This window comes from Lepidochelys kempii, chromosome 1, assembly GCF_965140265.1.
Source record: "Lepidochelys kempii isolate rLepKem1 chromosome 1, rLepKem1.hap2, whole genome shotgun sequence".
NCBI classification, from domain to species: domain Eukaryota; kingdom Metazoa; phylum Chordata; order Testudines; family Cheloniidae; genus Lepidochelys; species Lepidochelys kempii.
The window spans coordinates 269,203,994-269,221,284 of record NC_133256.1 but is presented as its reverse complement, the minus strand read 5'-3'; the positions used below and the strand labels follow the sequence as shown (position 1 = coordinate 269,221,284).

The following is a 17,291-nucleotide window of genomic DNA, read 5'->3' as shown; positions in this document are numbered from 1 at the left end:
GTGAATAACATCCTGTATCAAGACTGCATATGAAATAGCTTTGGCTGTGCCTCCTCAGCAGATAAGAATGCATCCAACAAGAGAGGAAGCAATGTCAATAGCATTCCTCAGTAACATATGCAAATTGAATATTTGCAAGGCTGCCCTGTGGTTTTCCATTCATATATTTACAGACCATTATGCCATTACTGCATCTTCCAGAGTGGATACAATCTTCGGAAAGGTGGTCCTGTGATCCTTATTTAGGTAGACTCCAAGCCCCACCTTCTGGGGGTATTACTTGGGAGTCACCTAAGAGGAATACACATTGCAGCTACACAAAAAAGAAGAAATGGTAACTTACTGTAACTGGTTCTTCGCGATATGATGCAGATTGTGTATTCCATGACCCACCCTCTGTCCCTTCTGCATCAGAGTCTCCTCTCGTGGGTGTTTGGTGCAAAGGAACTGAGGGGGGTCAGGGCAGCACCACCTCATATAGCCAGGGGAGGGGCCACAGCCACAAGGTGCAAGTGGCAGAACTCTACGGGTATTGCTAAGCGGAATCTCTGGCTCCAGCAGGCTGGGTGTGCACACCCCAAAGTGGAATACACATCTGCATCACATCCCAAAGAACCACAGTTCTAATAAGAAACCATTTCTTATTAACTGCATTTCCAGATGTACTTGGGAAGTGTGCAGTCATGCTTCTTAAGAGTCTTGAAGCAATTCCTGTCAGTCTCCCAGAAAGCTGTTATCTGGCAGAACCTGTTTCTAAGAATAGAATTTCGGAACATTATGTGTCTGAGGCGAAATGGAGTTAGTATACTGTAGCTTAAATAATTGTTTGCTGTTTTCAAGATATAGTCTTGAAATATACTGGGGCAATTTGGTTGACTTGGAAAACATTTTTTGCAGATACCGCCAATTGTGACCTTTTAGAATTTAGAGATAGGGGTTAGGTTACAGGATTTTCAACTTCAGTCCTAGCTCTAAAATGGACACATTTCAGGAAGGGAATTGCTCAGTAATCCAGTGGCTACTTCATTTAGAACTAATTAGATCAGAGGATGTAAAATTAGGGAATCTTAAAATCCAGTGGAAGGAGGCCTTGGGAATCACAGTTCCATAGCTATTGGCAAGTAGATTAGGTTTATACATGGGATAGTTGATTACATGTAGTCCGTGGTAAACTATTGCACAGAATGTTACTTCTGGGGAAATTCTGTGCCACTGCATGTGTGCAGAATTCATGTTCCCCCAAGATTTCTTTGCTTCCCCACAGAAAAATGATTGTCTGATGGGGAAGCAAAGGGAGGCCGTAAAAGTGGTCACGTGCCCCTCCCCAGAAGTATGGGTGCATTGTTTTGGGCACCTGGAGCACCTGGCAGAGAGGTAAATCACCGTGGGCGCTGAGAATGCCCCAGCCAGTGGCTCCTATCCTGCAGTGGGCTCAGTTGCTAGTCCCAGCTGAGCTAGGGACGGGCAGGCCAGGACTTGCTCTTCCCCCTGCAAGGAGTGACCTGGGCCGGGGCCAGGTCAGACCCACCCCAGAAACCTCCTCCGGCTGCAAGAAGCACCCACCCCCCTGCTTTCTGCCCCCATTACACCTCAGATGTGGGGGAAGCGTCCCTGTACAGGGAGCTGCTCCCCTGTCCACCCAAACCCCATGCATCCAGACCCCTGTGATGGGTTCACCCCAGGGTGCCACCTGGAACTGGGGTACCACTGAGCCCTCCTGGCCTACCAGCCTGGACTCCTTTTACACTCTACTGCTGTGACAGGCCCTCAGGCCCCCACCAGCACTCATATGGGTAGAGACACACCGAGCTGCAGCTATATACACACATGCTGAGATCAGCTCTGCGTGGGAAGGCTCAGTTAAGGCACCTCCCACTTCCTAAGGCACGCAGCCCCCTCTGGAGTGTAAACCCAAAATTATACCGTCTTGCGCTGCACAGGGAACTGTACAGCATAAGATCATACCATTTGCCACCTCCCTTAATGTGGAGAGAGATATGCAAGAGCTTTCTGCCCCAAGTTATAATTTCCACACACTGGTGTTACACAAAACAAAAACAAGTTTATTAACTATAAAAGATAGATTTTAAATGATTAGAAGAGATAGCAAACAGATCAAAGCAGATTCTCACCTAGCAAATAAACAAAACCGCAAACTGAGCTTAACACGCTAGATAGGTAGGATATGATTTAGCAAATTCTCAACTGAGTGATAAACAGGCTGGCAGATTCTTAAAGCACAAGCTGCCTCGGCTTTTCAGCTTGGGTTTCCCAGGTTTTCATACACAGGCTAGAAATCCCTCTAGCCTGGGACCATCACTTCCCACAGTTCCGTCTTTGTTCCTCGGATGTTTCCAGGTGTGTTGTTGTAGGGGGAGTGAGGTACCATCATGATGTCATTGTCCCCCTTTTATATCTTCTTCCCACTTGCTGGAAAGCTCTTTTGCTGTGACCTGGGCCAAACAGTTGCCATTGTGTAGGGCTAGCTCTGACAGGTTTCTGTTGTACACAGTTCCTGGGGTAATCCTTGTGCTTGTGTGAATTTCCTCAATAACATTAACATTGTTTGGCCTTTATACTGTTGTACCTGAAAGGCTGCTTGTGGGTGTTTTCAACCTCACAACATTTTTCAGTAACACATACATAGCCTAACTTCACATATGACGATAACACATACAATCCAGTGAGATATTAATATCTAGCAGATCAAGACTTTTAGAATGATACCACACAAGGCATACTTTGTACAAAACATATCCTAATTACGTGATGGTGGTGAATATTGGGGTATGAGGGTGTCACCCCACCCATACCCAGACTCCCCACCAAGCTTCACCCCCCCACACACACACCGAGAACCTTCCATGGAACCCACCACTCCTGAAAACCCCACCCCACTGAACCTCACCCTCTGCATCTGGACCCTCCCCAGATCCTCCCCAATCAAACCCACCCTGCCAAGCCTCACCTCTTGCATATGGAGCCCCCCTGCACACGGACCCCCCAGTGAGTCTCTTCCCCACCCCCCAGCAACTGGACCCCATGACTGCATCCAGACTACGCCCTATATTTGGAGCCCCAACACCTCTGCATCTGAACAACCCCGACAAACCCCCTGCACCTGGACCCCCAACCCACTGAGCCCCAAGCAGCTGCACCTGGACCCCCACCTCACCAAGCCCAACTCCCCCACTGTGCCCCCCACACCCAGACCCCTCCTGCTGAGCCCCTACCACTATCACCTGGAGCCCCCTGCAGAGTCCCATTGCCCCTGCACCCAAAACACACCCCCCATGAGCCCCTTTGCATCCAGATCCCGCTGCACCACCCATTGAGCCACTTGCACCCAGTTTGCCCCACACAGAAACTGCTCATGAGTCTCACCCCACATAAAGCCACTCCACATGTGGATCCATGCTGCTCTGTATTTAAATTAGAGAAGACAGGTTGAAGAAGTAAACTTTGGACTGGAAGGTGGTGAGGTTTGTGATGGTCTTTAATTTCTGGGAGAGCTTGCTCCACAGTCTTGTCCCAAGAAAGATCTGTCTCCTGGACAGTTGAATTTTACCTTTATTGTACAAAGCTCCATTGGGCCTGAGGAGCAGAGTTGTCAACTGTAGTCTTCATTCCAAAGCATTAGGTGATCTTGTAGATGTCCTAGGCCCAGGCTAGGGAGTATCTGGAGGATAAGACTGAGGTCTTGAACTTGACTGGAAATTCTATAGAAAGCCAGTGTAGAGAGCAGAGGATAGGTCTGATGTGCTTCCAGCACATGCTACAGCATTCTGTACTAGCTGAGGTTTCTTAACTGCTGATGGTTTCATGTCAAGGTGTATTGCTTGGCTGTAGTTCAGATAGGAGGTGACATAGGCTTGTATAACCAAAGCAGATCATTGTCTGCCAGGATGCGACAGTCTTCTAGCCAACTAGAGATACTAAAAGCTTTACTCATGGATGCTGTTGTATGTGAGAGGTTAGAATTGGCAAGAATCTAGGAGCATTCCTAAGCTACGGACTGAACTGATCAAGTGATGTGTGTGCTTTGTCATCCCACTTGGAGGACCGTCCTGTAGCCAAACAGATCTGTTTGCCTAAGTTTCCCCTTTAAGACACTCCACAACATTCTTTTTTGACTCAGAAATACCCTGCTGGCAGCCAGTTTATTACAAAAACATAGTACAAACAGTCCATAACAAAAGTCCCCCACATAGTCCATTTCTCACCTCCCTGCATGTACTCCTTAAAATCTCAAGACATCTAGTCCTTCAGCACCCCTCATACCACACTCCATCACACCTGGGCTCTTTGTCAGTCCTTTTCTGTCCCTCTGCTAGGACTGCCACCCAGTTGGAGTGCAACCCTGGTCTTCCCAGCAGGAACCTCCACAGCCTCTCTACTAGGAGATTATCCTCATCAGGAGAGCATCCCTCACTCCCTGGCCCGCAGCCTTCTCCGGCTCAGAAGTCAGCAGGCTAATCTTTCTGCTGCTCTCCTGCCTTCAGCCTCCTCCATCCTGGCTTGAGGAGGTCAGTCAGCAAGCCTCTCTTTCTGCTTTCCTGCCTTCAGCCTTCCTCAGGGACCTTCTACAGACTTCTGATCTTTAATAGCTCTCCCCTTCTCCTTTTCCTGACTGACCCTCCAGGAAGCTCCCATTTATGTGGCCCATGTGCCTCTCTTGACCCAGTTAGAAAGCAGCTGATACAGGTGCACTGGTTTCTTCCTTGTTAAAGGGCCCGTGCCACCCTGTGATATGCCTTAAATGAAACAAAGCAGCACTGTGGTTGCAAGTTCTTCAAAGTGCTTTCTTCTGCCCAACAGCATAACCTCTGTCTTGCTTGGGTTTGGCTTCAACCAGCTGTTCATCTATAACTATCTCTACTTTACACACTACTGGTAGCTGCATGTAGTGTACTTGTAACTACATGCTGCAGAGAAAAGCAACCTGCCTTTATACCATGGTATGTAGCTACATGCTACAGTGTAAGGCTCTGTCAGGGGTGAAGTAGAAAGGAAAGGCTTTAGGAGCTCTCTGCTGCCAGAGCCTTTCACTGCCGTGAGAAAAGGCCCTGGCAGGGTGTAGCCTTTTCCCACAGCCGGACTACTTCCCTAAAGTAGGGGAAGGGTTCCAGCAGCAAGAAGCTATCAGAGCCTTTCCCCACTGCCGGAGTCTTTCCCTGCGGCAAGGAAAGGCTCCGGCAGCAGGACACTTCACTGCTAAAAATAACAGCGTAAATACCCACAACCCATACTTTACCCTACTTGCCTAAACCATGCTTCATCATCTACACTCCTATTTATACCATGCTAGCGGGCTATACAGGTATATACTCTACATGCTGGCAAAAGGAGAATGCAGTCTACATTGCTCCTACTGGAACTCTGCATCACTATATAATGCAGAATTTGCACAGAACTAATAGGCCCTGCAGAATTTTATTTTTTCATGCAGAATTTGTGATTTCCACCAGAATGTTTCCTTTGTCCAGTTTTTCCAGCTGGGACGCCGCTGTCAGCCCCAGGTAGCTGGGGCTGACAGCCTGAGCTGCAACCACCTGGAGCTGAAAGCCTAAGTCCCAGCTGTGCGAGATTATACTGTGTTGTTTTGACAAAATATGCAGAATTTTAAAATATTGTGCAGAATTTTTAATTTTTTGGCACAGAATTTCTCCAGGAGTAGTAGATGTACCCTATGAGCTGATCTACTCCAATCACTGGGCTATCTTGGTGGTAGTGGTATGTGATGAAGGATAGATAGACCTGTGTCTGATCTGCATATTGCTAGCAAATGAGTGCATAACTAGGTCTGGACAACATTTTTTGACAAACTTTTTTGGTGAAAAATACAGATTGTGTGACACTGAAATATTTTGCAAATTTGTGCCAGTTTTGCTGAATTGTTTGAGTTGGAATAAAACCTTTTTTTAAATCTAAATGTCTTGTTTTGCTGTTTTCAAAATGAAATGAACAGATTTTTCAATTCAAAATGACTTTTCATTTACAAATCTCCTTCAATTTTATTTTTAAGCATTTAAACATATATAAAAAATGCTTGAAACCAAAATGAAATGTTTCAGGTCAAAATGTTTAGCTTAATCCACAATTTAAAAAGATGTTCATTTTCAATATGACCCAGAACAAAGGTTTTATTGATTGATTGATTACAGCATTGCCAGCAAAACAACAACTTTGTTATTTGGCCAGCTCTGTCTAATAAAACATCTTACCAGGTCACCTAGAGGCAGCATGTTAAAGTTGAATAAGACTTAAGAGAGAATTGAACCTTCACAAGTGACAGAGTCTAGTGGTGGAAGTGCAGTTTCCCATCACTGCTTTTTGGCTGAGTCCTTCTAGGAAGGACTTAAACCATTTTAGAGCATCACTGCAGCATCTCATGATCAGCAGTATCAAAAGCTGCAGAGGTCCAGGAGGATGAGAATGGATATCTGCCTTTGACAAGAGGAGATCATCAAGGGCAAAAATAAAAAGAGGACTTGTGGCACCTTAGAGACTAACCAATTTATTAGAGCATAAGCTTTCGTGAGCTACAGCTCACTTCCTCAGATGCATATCGTGGAAACTGCAGCAGGCTTTATATATACACAGAGAATATGAAACAATACCTATTCCCACCCCACTGTCCTGCTGGTAATAGCTTATCTAAAGTGATTTCCAGCACAAATCCAGGTTTTCTCACCCTCCACCCCCCCCCACACAAATTCACTCTCCTGCTGGTGATAGCCCATCCAAAGTGACAACTCTTTACACAATGTGCATGACAATCAAGCTGGGCTATTTCCTGCACAAATCCAGGTTCTCACATCCCCCCCACCCCCATACACACACAAACTCACTCTCCTGCTGGTAATAGCTCATCCAAACTGACCACTCTTCAAGTTAAAATCCAAGTTAAACCAGAACATCTGGGGGGGGGGGGGTAGGAAAAAACAAGAGGAAACAGGCTACCTTGCATAATGACTTAGCCACTCCAAGTCTCTACTGAGAGATCACTGACTAGTGAGTTCTAGTTAAAATCCTACATGTAGCCTTGCAAATTTAGCAGGGCAACTAATTATTCTGCAGCAATAGACATAATTGCAGAATGAGGTAAATTTTGCTGAAGGGGGTGAGGCTTCCAAAGATGACTGCACTGAAAAAAGATGACACCTAGGATCAAAGGTAAACAAGATCAAATGGTGTGAAGATGTCTCTCAGGCCCTAGAGCAGTGGTTCTCAACCTATTTGTCATTGTGGGCCGCATATTCCCTGCTGGCCGGCTCAGACCCCTGCGTACACCAGGCTAGTCAGGTGTCCCAGACCGCTGACCGTGCTAGCCGGCCACCCCAGGCGACCGGACAGCCAGAAACCCAGACCCCAGTGTGTGAGCCTGGTGGCCTTTAGCACACAGCTGGGATGCAGCTCTGTGCTAACTGGGCTGCAGGTTGAGAACTGCTGTCCTACAGACTTTTAATAGGAGAAAATCTGAGTATTTCCAAAATGGGAAACGACCCCACTGAAGGAGTTAAGAACTGGCTGAAGTGACCTCGAAGGACAGGGATGTTCCAATGGCATGCCAGTAATGTATGAGACTGATCTGTCTCCTTCATTTTCGTAGTTTTATCATTGTTACTGGGACTATAAAGACACACTTGAATTGTGCTGGGACTCAAATGCCAAATCAATACTGCATCTCCACAGCAACTGAATCGCTACACACTTCAAGCATCTGAAATGTAACTAATTCAATTTTATAAGTCAACAGAGAAATAAAAATGCCTTCATTCCCCCTCCTGAGCAGTTACAATGGAACTGGCTCTTGCTCCAGAAGCCACTCCAGTCTGAAAGATCCTGTACCATTACTACAAAATAAGGTTACAAATATTCTCCCAGTACAGCAAGCTGATAAACTGAACCTCTCAACTACTATGCAATTTAATGCAGAAAGCTGCTGCCAACCCACAAGTTTATGAAATCAGTAATAATTATCAATTAGAAACGTACCATCAAATTATTGTATCAATATACTTTATTTTCTAGCTATCACTGAATTATTACTAAATGCTTAGGAAGAAAATTCCCCATGTACATGTTAATATGTCATTATACATTGTAAAAAGAAAAGGTGTACTTGTGGCACCTTAGAGACTAACAAATTTATTTGAGCATAAGCTTTGGTGAGCTACAGCTCACTTCAACGGATGCATTCAGTGGAAAATACAGTGGGGAGATTTATATACACAGAGAACATGAAACAATGGGTGTTATCATACACACTGTAAGGAGAGTGATCACTTAAGATGAGCTAATACCAGCAGGAGAGTGGGGGGCGAGAGGGGGGAAGAAAACCTTTTGTAGTGATAATCAAGGTGGGCCATTTCCAGCAGTTGACAAGAACGTCTGAGGAACAGTGGCTGGGAGGGGGGGAAATAAACATGGGGAAATAGTTTTACTTTGTGTAATGACCCATCCACTCCCAGTCTCTATTCAAGCCTAAGTTAATTGTATCCGGTTTGCAAATTAATGCCAGTTCAGCAGTCTCTCGTTGGAATCTATTTTTGAAGTCTTTTTGTTGTAATATTGCGACTTTTAGGTCTGTAATCGAGTGACCAGAAAGACTGAAGTATTCTCCGACTGGTTTATGAATGTTATAATTCTTGACATCTGATTTGTGTCCATTTATTCTTTTACGTAGAGACTGTCCAGTTTGGCCAATGTACATGGCAGAGGGGCATTGTTGGCACATGATGGCATATATCACATTGGTAGATGTGCAGGTGAACGAGCCTCTGATAGTGTGACTGATGTGATTAGCCCTATGATGGTGTCCCCTGAACAGATATGTGGGCACAGTTGGCAACGGGCTTTGTTACAAGGATAGGTTCCTGGGTTAGTGGTTCTGTTGTTTGGTATGTGGTTGCTGGTGAGTATTTGCTTCAGGTTGGGGGGTTGTCTGTAAGCGAGGACTGGTCTGTCTCCCAAGATCTGTGAGAGTAATGGGTCGTCCTTCAGGATAGGTTGTAGATCCTTGATGATGCGTTGGAGAGGTTTTAGTTGGGGGCTAAAGTTTGAGCATAAGCTTTCGTGAGCTACAGTTCACTTCATCGGATGCATGCTCAAATAAATTGGTTAGTCTCTAAGGTGCCACTACTACTCCTTTTCTTTTTGCGAATACAGACTAACACGGCTGCTACCCTGAAACCTCTCCTTACAGTGTGTATGATAACACCCATTGTTTCATGTTCTCTGTGTATATAAATCTCCCCACGGTATTTTCCACTGAATGCATCCGATGAAGTGAGCTTTTACTGAAACATCTCAATTTAGCAACTTGCCTAGATGGACCACTTGTCTGATCTCCTCTGTGGAAATTCCTGTTTCCATCTAATAAAGTATCTGTTAAATACTAGTCCAAATATAGGGACCATTAGGAGAGAAACAAAAGCCAGTAAACAATCTAACCATGAAGCATTTAAGGAGCCAAAAATTAAACAAGCCATTGCCTGTAAACTGCCTAGAATTAATGCTGGGTATTTATCAGTGACCTATGAAGATAACCTGGGCCCAATCCTGCAACCCTTATTTCAGGCAAGACTCCCACTGAAGATTAATGGAAGCATTACCTAAATAAAGACTGAAGAGAACAACTTTTGAGGTAACATTACAGAGATGACCTTGCACTTCAGCTAAAGGTCATGCGGCTGGGCACACTGAGCCCAACACCACTAGGACTGGGGGGATACTAGGGCCTGGCACCCCGGCTGGTGGCAGGCAGGGCGGGGGTGGGCCTGGTACCCTTGGTTGCTGGCAGGAGGGAGAGAGACGTGGGGCTGGGCCTGGCACCCCTGGCTGGTGGTGGGACAGAGCTGCTGGGCCTGGCACCCGTGACACCCCTAGGGGTGAGGTTGGGCCTGGCACCCCTAGCTTGTGGCCGGCAGGGGAGGCGAAGCTGGCACCCCCAGCTGATGGTGGGCAGGGTTGGACTTGGCGCCCCCACTGGTGGCACGTGAGAGAGAGTGGGGTTGGGCCTGGCGCTCCTGGGTGGGGGCGGGGGGTAGATGCTGGGCCTGGGTCCCCCCACCCCCGGCTGGTGGTGGGGGGGAGGGACGTCTGGGTCTGGCCCCTCCCCTCGCAGCTGGTGGTGGGTGGGAGAGACGGGTGGGTCTGGGCCGGGCAGAACACCCCGCGGGAGGGAGGTTTGGTCGCTGGCTGTTTGTATCTAGCCTATACACGGCTTAGGACTACAATTCCCAGCATGCTTTGCGGGTGAGTCTACGTCACCGGAAATGTACGTCGCACTGCGTCCGGTCCCCGTGAGGAAGGCAGCGGGCCAGAGTGTACAGACTGATTGGTTGATTGAACGTCTCTCAGTCGAATCTGTGGAGCCCCGCAGGACAAGATGATGGCGCCGCTCTCCGGGCTGGGCCAGGTAAGCGCTGCTCCCCTAGCGGTGCCGTTCCCAACTGGCCGGGCGCGGCCTGGCTCTGCGCTCCCGCGGCGCTGTGGGACTGGCGGGCTCGGCGGGGCCGCGGCTCCCGGGTTGGGGGTGCAGAGGGATGGAAGGCGATGATGGGCTGTGGCGGGAGCCTGAACAGCGCGGGAGCGGCCAGAGACGTAACGTCACAATCTGCTCCTGCCGGCAAACCGAATTGTTCGGCTGCTAATCAGCCTGCGAAGTGAGCATGCGCAGTAACATCCGCTGTCGTCTCTGCCACTCTCCCAGCCCGGTCCCTGCCGTTCACGGGGCTGGAAGGGGGAGGCGAGGGAGGGGCAGGATCTGAGGAGGGGGGGGAGTATGGAAGCCCCGGAGGGTCAAACAACTGTTCTTGTGGCTGTTTTGTGGCTTCCGGTTCCGAACGCGTTTGTTGGTTCTCTGGGGCGCTCTCCGGTGGGTGCTTCTCGGGACCCTCGGGGAGACCGACCGACTCCGGAACAATCCGTGTGTAGGTCGCACTTAGGGGATAACAGGGTTATAAGGAGTAGCCAGCAGGGATTTGTCAAGAGCCAATCATGCCAACCAACCTAATCGCCACCTTTGTCAGGGTGAGCGGCCCAGGGGCTAGGGGGAAGCATTAGACGTGATAAGTTCGTTGCATTAAGGCTTCTGACCGTCCCATACGATCGTCTCAGAAGCAAACTAGCGATTTGTTAGTAGTCTATGTGAAACTAGTGTAAGGTGGGTGCACAACTGGTTGAAAGATCATACTCAGAGTTGTTATGAATGGTTCGTTGTCAAAGTACATGGGCATATCTAATGGAGTCCCGCAGCGCTCAGTTCTGGGTCCTGTACTAGTCAATGTTTTCATTAATGAAATAGATAAGGAAGTGGAGAGAGTGCTTATACAATTTGTGGATGATGCCAAGCTGGGCAGGAGTGATGAGTATTTTGGTGGACAGGATTAGAGTTCAAAGTGAGCTTGACAAATTACAGAATTAGTCTAAAATCAACCAGATGAAATTCAATAGAAACAAGTACAAAGTACTGCATTTAGGAAGGAAACCTCAAATGCACAGCTACAAAATGGGGAATAACTGGTTAAATTGTAGTACTGCTGAAGAGGATGTGGGGATTATAGTGGATAAGGAATTGAATATGCATCAACAATGTGATGCCTTTGTGAAAAAGGTTAATAACATTTTGTGGTATATTAACAAGAGTGTAATATGTAAGATGCAGGAGGTAATTGTCCCACTCTACTCAGCCCTGATGAGACCCCAGCTGGAATACTGTGTCCACTTCTGTGCGCCACGGTTCAGGAAAGATGTGGATAAATTGGAGAGAGCCCAGAGGAGAGAAACAAAAATGATAAAACGTTTAGAAAACTTGACCTCTGAGGAAAGGTTAAAAAAACTGGGCATGTTTAGTCTTGAGGAAAAAAGACTGCGAGGGGACCTTAATCCTTTATATCGGTTGGATGGAATCCTACTGCTGACCATAACTAGTTTGTCTTTTGGTGAAACTGAAGTGCCTTGTGTCCACTATGTTTTTACAGTGGGATAGTGAATACATGTTAGTTACTCCATGGTAAAAACACACACTGTCTTAGCACAGGGACAGACTATAATGCTGACTCATATATTAGATGCACCATTATTGTTCATGGCTTTGCAACTCTCATGCTGATTGTGTGGTTAATACTGCATCAGAAGCATTTGCATCTGATCGTCTGCAGCGCCTCCCCCTCCCCCCAATTTGTATGGGTGTCATGGAAAACCAGTTAAAGCATTTTAATGTAAAGGAATTAACAGTAGCTTTTCCTCCTTCAAATTCCCTTTCCTTACTAAGGGCTTGTCAATGTGGACACAATGGAGGTGTGAAGTTAATGCACATCCATTACAGCTCTTTAAATCGCTGTATGGATGCTCTTGTTCATAAGTAAAGTGGCCTTAATTTTGATGACAGGGCAACCTAGAAGATTACAGGAATCTTTCCCCAAAACACGATATATTAATCATCCATCCTTTGATCTGTCTTGAACATTTCTAAAGGCTTTTATAGTCCCAGTGTAACTTAGTTTTGCTTTTTATTTAAAGTCCAAAGAGAAGGAGGGAAGCAATGGAGCTTAACTTTTCTGAGTGTGGCTCTTTGTAAAAAGCCTTTACAGTAGTTCACAGGGATCTGTTTTGTGCTGACAAAGTTTCACTACATGGTTCAAAGTTAATTTAAGGTGACGTGCTCCTTCTCTGTGCTATGTGCTGTTCAGGACAATGAAGGCCTGGCAGTGTCATGGTAGATCCTGCCAGGCATGCAGAGGTTGTTGGCACTCCCCTGTATAAGCAATGCACACAAAGTGGTGGCACTCTTGTCCCATAAGAATTAACCAATTAATCTACAGTTTGGTGCTTTAAACTGTAAAGATTCCCTTTTGATCTCAGCCCACACATGATGTAAACCATATCTTTATTAACTATGTGCTCCCAGGAAGATTTAACTTACAAACACAGCATCATCTTACATCTCTCTTACATTATGATGGTAATATTAATGAGTCCTTAGTGCAATATCCACAAACATGCGAGAACACAGTCTGCATAGGCTACAACAAAAATATTTTCAGCTCACTACGCATTGTGATGTTATGTCTCAGCACATTTGAAAAGTGCAGAGCAGATGTCCTGATCCAGAAATGGGGTGTGGCAGTTACTAGACATACTCTGCATTTGTTTCTGATGAAGTTGCATAGGATGTCTTTCATTATAGGCAAGCTACCGGGCAAGTCATTGCCTCTTTACACACCTGATTGGCATAGCTATTAGGACTCAAGGGGAAATGTTTAAATATATCTGTTTGACAGCAGTGCCAGATGCTATACATGTCTGCTGTGAGGGGTGGTTTTGCTGACAACACTAATTCTGAAGTGTTCTGAACAGGATGCCGATGTTCTTACCAAGATCTGAAGAAGCCAGGCCCATATACTGTATATTATAACCACATTATAGAGACTGAGGCCTAGATTCACAGAGATACTTAAAGGCCCAAGTCCAAGTTTTATGTTGCTAAAACTTCCAATGAACCTTGTAGGTGCCTAAACTCACTCAGTGCCTACATTTCCAGGATAAAAGTTCCCAAGTCGTCTAACTTTCTGCCTTTGAGCATGCGCAGTGCTTCCTTACTCTAAGCATCCAGACGCCGATCTCCTGCTTAAGCTGCAGGGCAGTTCATGAAGGGAAGGGAAGATAGGTATTTGTCCACATAAGTCAAGTGCTGGGCCTGATCTGGTCGGTGTGCTTAGAGGCTGCTTACTAGGGTGGGTCCCATTCAAAATCTGGCTGTAGGAGGTAGTGGTATCCACCGTATAACTTTTAGCACAGTGGGTAGAACACTCACCATAGGCTCCTCCTCCTGAAAAGCTTCTAGTGTTAGTGCACCAGTGCTTATTCACCCCTCCTTGGCAGTGCAGATAAGTCTCTCTCCCCCTCCCCTGCAGGGAGCAGCCAGGGCTGGGTCAAATAAACCACCAGAAATCTCCCTCGACTGCAGGAAGCTCTACACTGTTGCAGGAAGGTCTGCATGAAGAGCGGGTCAGGATCAGTGAGGTGGTGAGGCTTGGCAGGGAGGGGTTAGGTGCAGGGGGATTGGGCAGACAGGGGGAGCAGCACTGCATAAAGTGATCCCTTCCCCCCACTTCCTGGCCCCATTGCTCCTCAGCCACAGGGGGAGGGGTCACAGTACAGGAAGCTGGTCTCCCTGATTCTCCCCCCCCCCACTGCCCCTCCAACCCCCTCCCTGTTGAGCCTCATTTCCCCACCCCCCTGCACCCAGAACCCTCCCACCAAACCACCCCGCCGAGCCTGACCTCCTGAATCAGAAGCCTCTGGCACCCAGACCTCTCTGCATCCAGAATCCCTGCACCCCCCCCCCCCAGCCTCACCCTCTGCATTGGGAGCCCCCCACTGAACCCCAACCAGCTGTACCCTGACCCCTACCCCACCAAGCCCCACTCCCCCAGCACCCAGACTGCCTGCTGAGCCCCCACACCTCCCCCCGGCTGAGCCCTGAGCCCCATTCCCCCTGCACCCAGAACCCCCCAACAAGCCCTATGCATCCTGATCTCCCCCCCACACATATACACACACACCTGGATCCTCCACTGAGTTCCCACAGCCAGATTGGTTCTGTGTGGCACAATGTACTCTTGAGGGAATTCCGCACCAAAAATTAAAAATACAGTGCCTAAAAATTTTAAAGTTTTGCATAATTTTATTTGTCAAAATAACACAATATAATCACACCATTTTCAATTATTTTGGTAATTCATTTCAAAATACTTGTAAGCAAATAATTGAAAGTGGTGTGATTATATTGTGTTATTTCACAGAATTTTATAATATTGTGCACAGAATTTTTAATTTTTTGGCACAGAATTCCCTCAGGAGTACTAATTCTTAATTCATTACAAATATTTCCAGCACTTATTGAACAATATTTAAGGTGCTGTGCAAGTCATATATTTCATAGATCTTGAATCTTTTATTAATAAACTAATTGTCAACCCTTTTGTCTCCTGAACAGTGATGAAACCTGCTCCTTCAGAAGAGTGTTCTGCAGTAAAAAGGATACCATTTATGTCCAGAATATTTCTTTCTCCATCACCAATTTTCTGTCTCCTGTGAGCATGGCAGTAGCATTGAGAAGAGCTTTGTGGTCCCGTACCATGTGGATGCATTTAGCAACATTCAGTAGGCAGGCCTCAGTACAGAGTAAGACATAGTGCTGCTTTATAAAAATCCTATGTTTAGAAATTTTCTGTTTTTTGTTGTTTTTTCCCCAAAGACACTCTTGCATTGATACTTGTTCTGAGCAACATTTACAGTAACACAGGCAGGGAAGTGATCTTTATATTTCACCTGCTTAAAGTTTGATATTTATGGAGTTATGTGCTTTGTTACTAAGTCATGTTTCGACTTGACTGCCTTTGAAGTTTCCAGTGTTGAACTTTAAAATAGATTAGCTCCATTAACCAGGCTTTAAAGAGCATTTTAACATTAGGAGGAATCTGAGATTTGAAAACTTGATTTCTTAGGCTCACGTTTACCTTCTCTTGAACTGAAAAAATATTGCTGAGAAAAAGTCTGTAAGAAAATATAATTCCTTGACATAAGCGGACAAGGAACAATAATATGCAGTGTTGCCTGATTTTGCAATATTTCAGATTGGCTTTTGGGGAGGTGTTAGTTGACGGTAGCAATATGTGAAAGAAAAAGCGCTGGGAATCTGGAGTTGTAGGCAGCGCCAAGAACATCGTATTTGTAGTATCTCCATCTTGATATAAAATCGAAGATGAGCTACGTCGCTTCTTCTAAAATGTGAAAGCAAAAGTTGGAAGAAAAACATTCTGTCAGTTGTACTGATTCTGGGTTTTCTGCTTCCAAAACTCCTTATTGTTTCCTGTGAATGTAATTCAGAGCTTGAAGTGTAGTGGTAATAAAAAGAAAAGGAGGACTTGTGGCACCTTAGAGACTAACCAATTTATTTGAGCATGAGCTTTCGTGAGCTACATCCGATGAAGTGAGCTGTAGCTCACGAAAGCTCATGCTCAGATAAATTGGTTAGTCTCTAAGGTGCCTCAAGTACTCCTTTTCTTTTTGCAAATACAGACTAACACGGCTGTTACTCTGAAACCAGTGGTAATAAAATCTCTCACCACGCTGAAGCTTAAGTGTGAATGAACACTAGGCAGTGCCAACAAATGTAGAGTTTTGCCAGTAAAACTTGTTGTAGACTTGGCCTAGCTTTAGGTTTCTGTGCCTGTTCTTGTGAAATATGTGGGACGTAAGATACTTGTGGTGTTTCTGCCATAAGCAATGGAGTATTAATAGTTAACAATATCCACGCTTGTAGTAAATAGTAAAATAATGGAACATTACAAGAACTGTACCCAGACTAATTATTTTTATGATCCCTTTCAGATATCAGAAATGAGTTTGGAGTTCTTGAGCCTAATTTCTTACAAAGATATGCATATCATCCTAACAAATCCCTGAAAAATATCAGTTTAAAAAAACCCATAAATGTCAGTTCAGGTTACTATTACACATGCTTCTTGATAAAATCATCCTCAAAGTGGAGACACACTGAAACTCAAGTATTTTAAAAAAAATCCAACCCACACGTGGAAGAGTACATCATAAGATAGCTGTAAAATGTATGCGTTTACTACCCTGTGATCTGGCCAGAACCCAAAAATAATGCATGAGCTCATGAATTACTGTTGAACTAAAACCCCATACAGTTTTGGGCCTGAAGATGCTGCAATTCCATGAAACATGAAAGCATTTTTGGAATTGGATGTCATGGATAACAGTCTTTGTATTCATAATTTCTCATTCTGTATATCTGTTAGCCTGGCAAAGCAAGGTTCTACGTAACTTTCTGGCATTTCTGTTTGTCTGTATGTAACGTGATAGTTTTTGAACACTGCATCTGATCAATTCCAACATTTCAGGGAATGTTCTAGGCATCAGTGGGCAGAATCATACTGATTTTGGTGAAAATCAGAAAACCAGGACAGCCAGCTTTACAGGAAAATCAGACTGCCTAGTACTGCAGGCAGAGGAATCTCTGCAGTGCCCCCTGCTGTGTCATATCAGAGGCAGTATCTTAACTTGCATGGGGAGATTGTCTGTAGCCTTGAGTATAAGAAAAGTAAGGGTTTTAAAGGAAGGAGTTTTGGGTGTCAGGGAGAAACAGACATGGAGCAGGGAGGAGTTGGGTTGGGGAAAGCAGCAGGTACTGGGGTGGCAGGGGAGAGCAGGGACCTGGGGGTTGAGAGGCAGGGGGTTGGGAGTTATGGTGG

At 45.8% G+C, this 17,291-nt stretch overlaps 1 protein-coding gene across 3 annotated transcripts in view; it reads left to right on the top strand.

Annotated features, from left to right (window-relative positions):
- Positions 1-17,291, top strand: part of MRPL42 (mitochondrial ribosomal protein L42) — a 54,401-nt gene that overhangs the window by 32,269 nt on the left and 4,841 nt on the right. The window contains exons 1-2 of one of the 3 annotated variants that reach the window (XM_073327548.1): positions 10,258-10,423; positions 15,008-15,195. In XM_073327548.1, the coding sequence (XP_073183649.1) occupies positions 15,111-15,195 (85 nt within the window). In that variant the 5' untranslated portion in view covers positions 10,258-10,423; positions 15,008-15,110. Of the gene's footprint in view, positions 1-10,257; positions 10,424-10,454; positions 10,671-15,007; positions 15,196-17,291 lie in introns of those variants that run through there. The other 2 variants (XM_073327547.1, XM_073327546.1) reach the window with 2 other exon arrangements.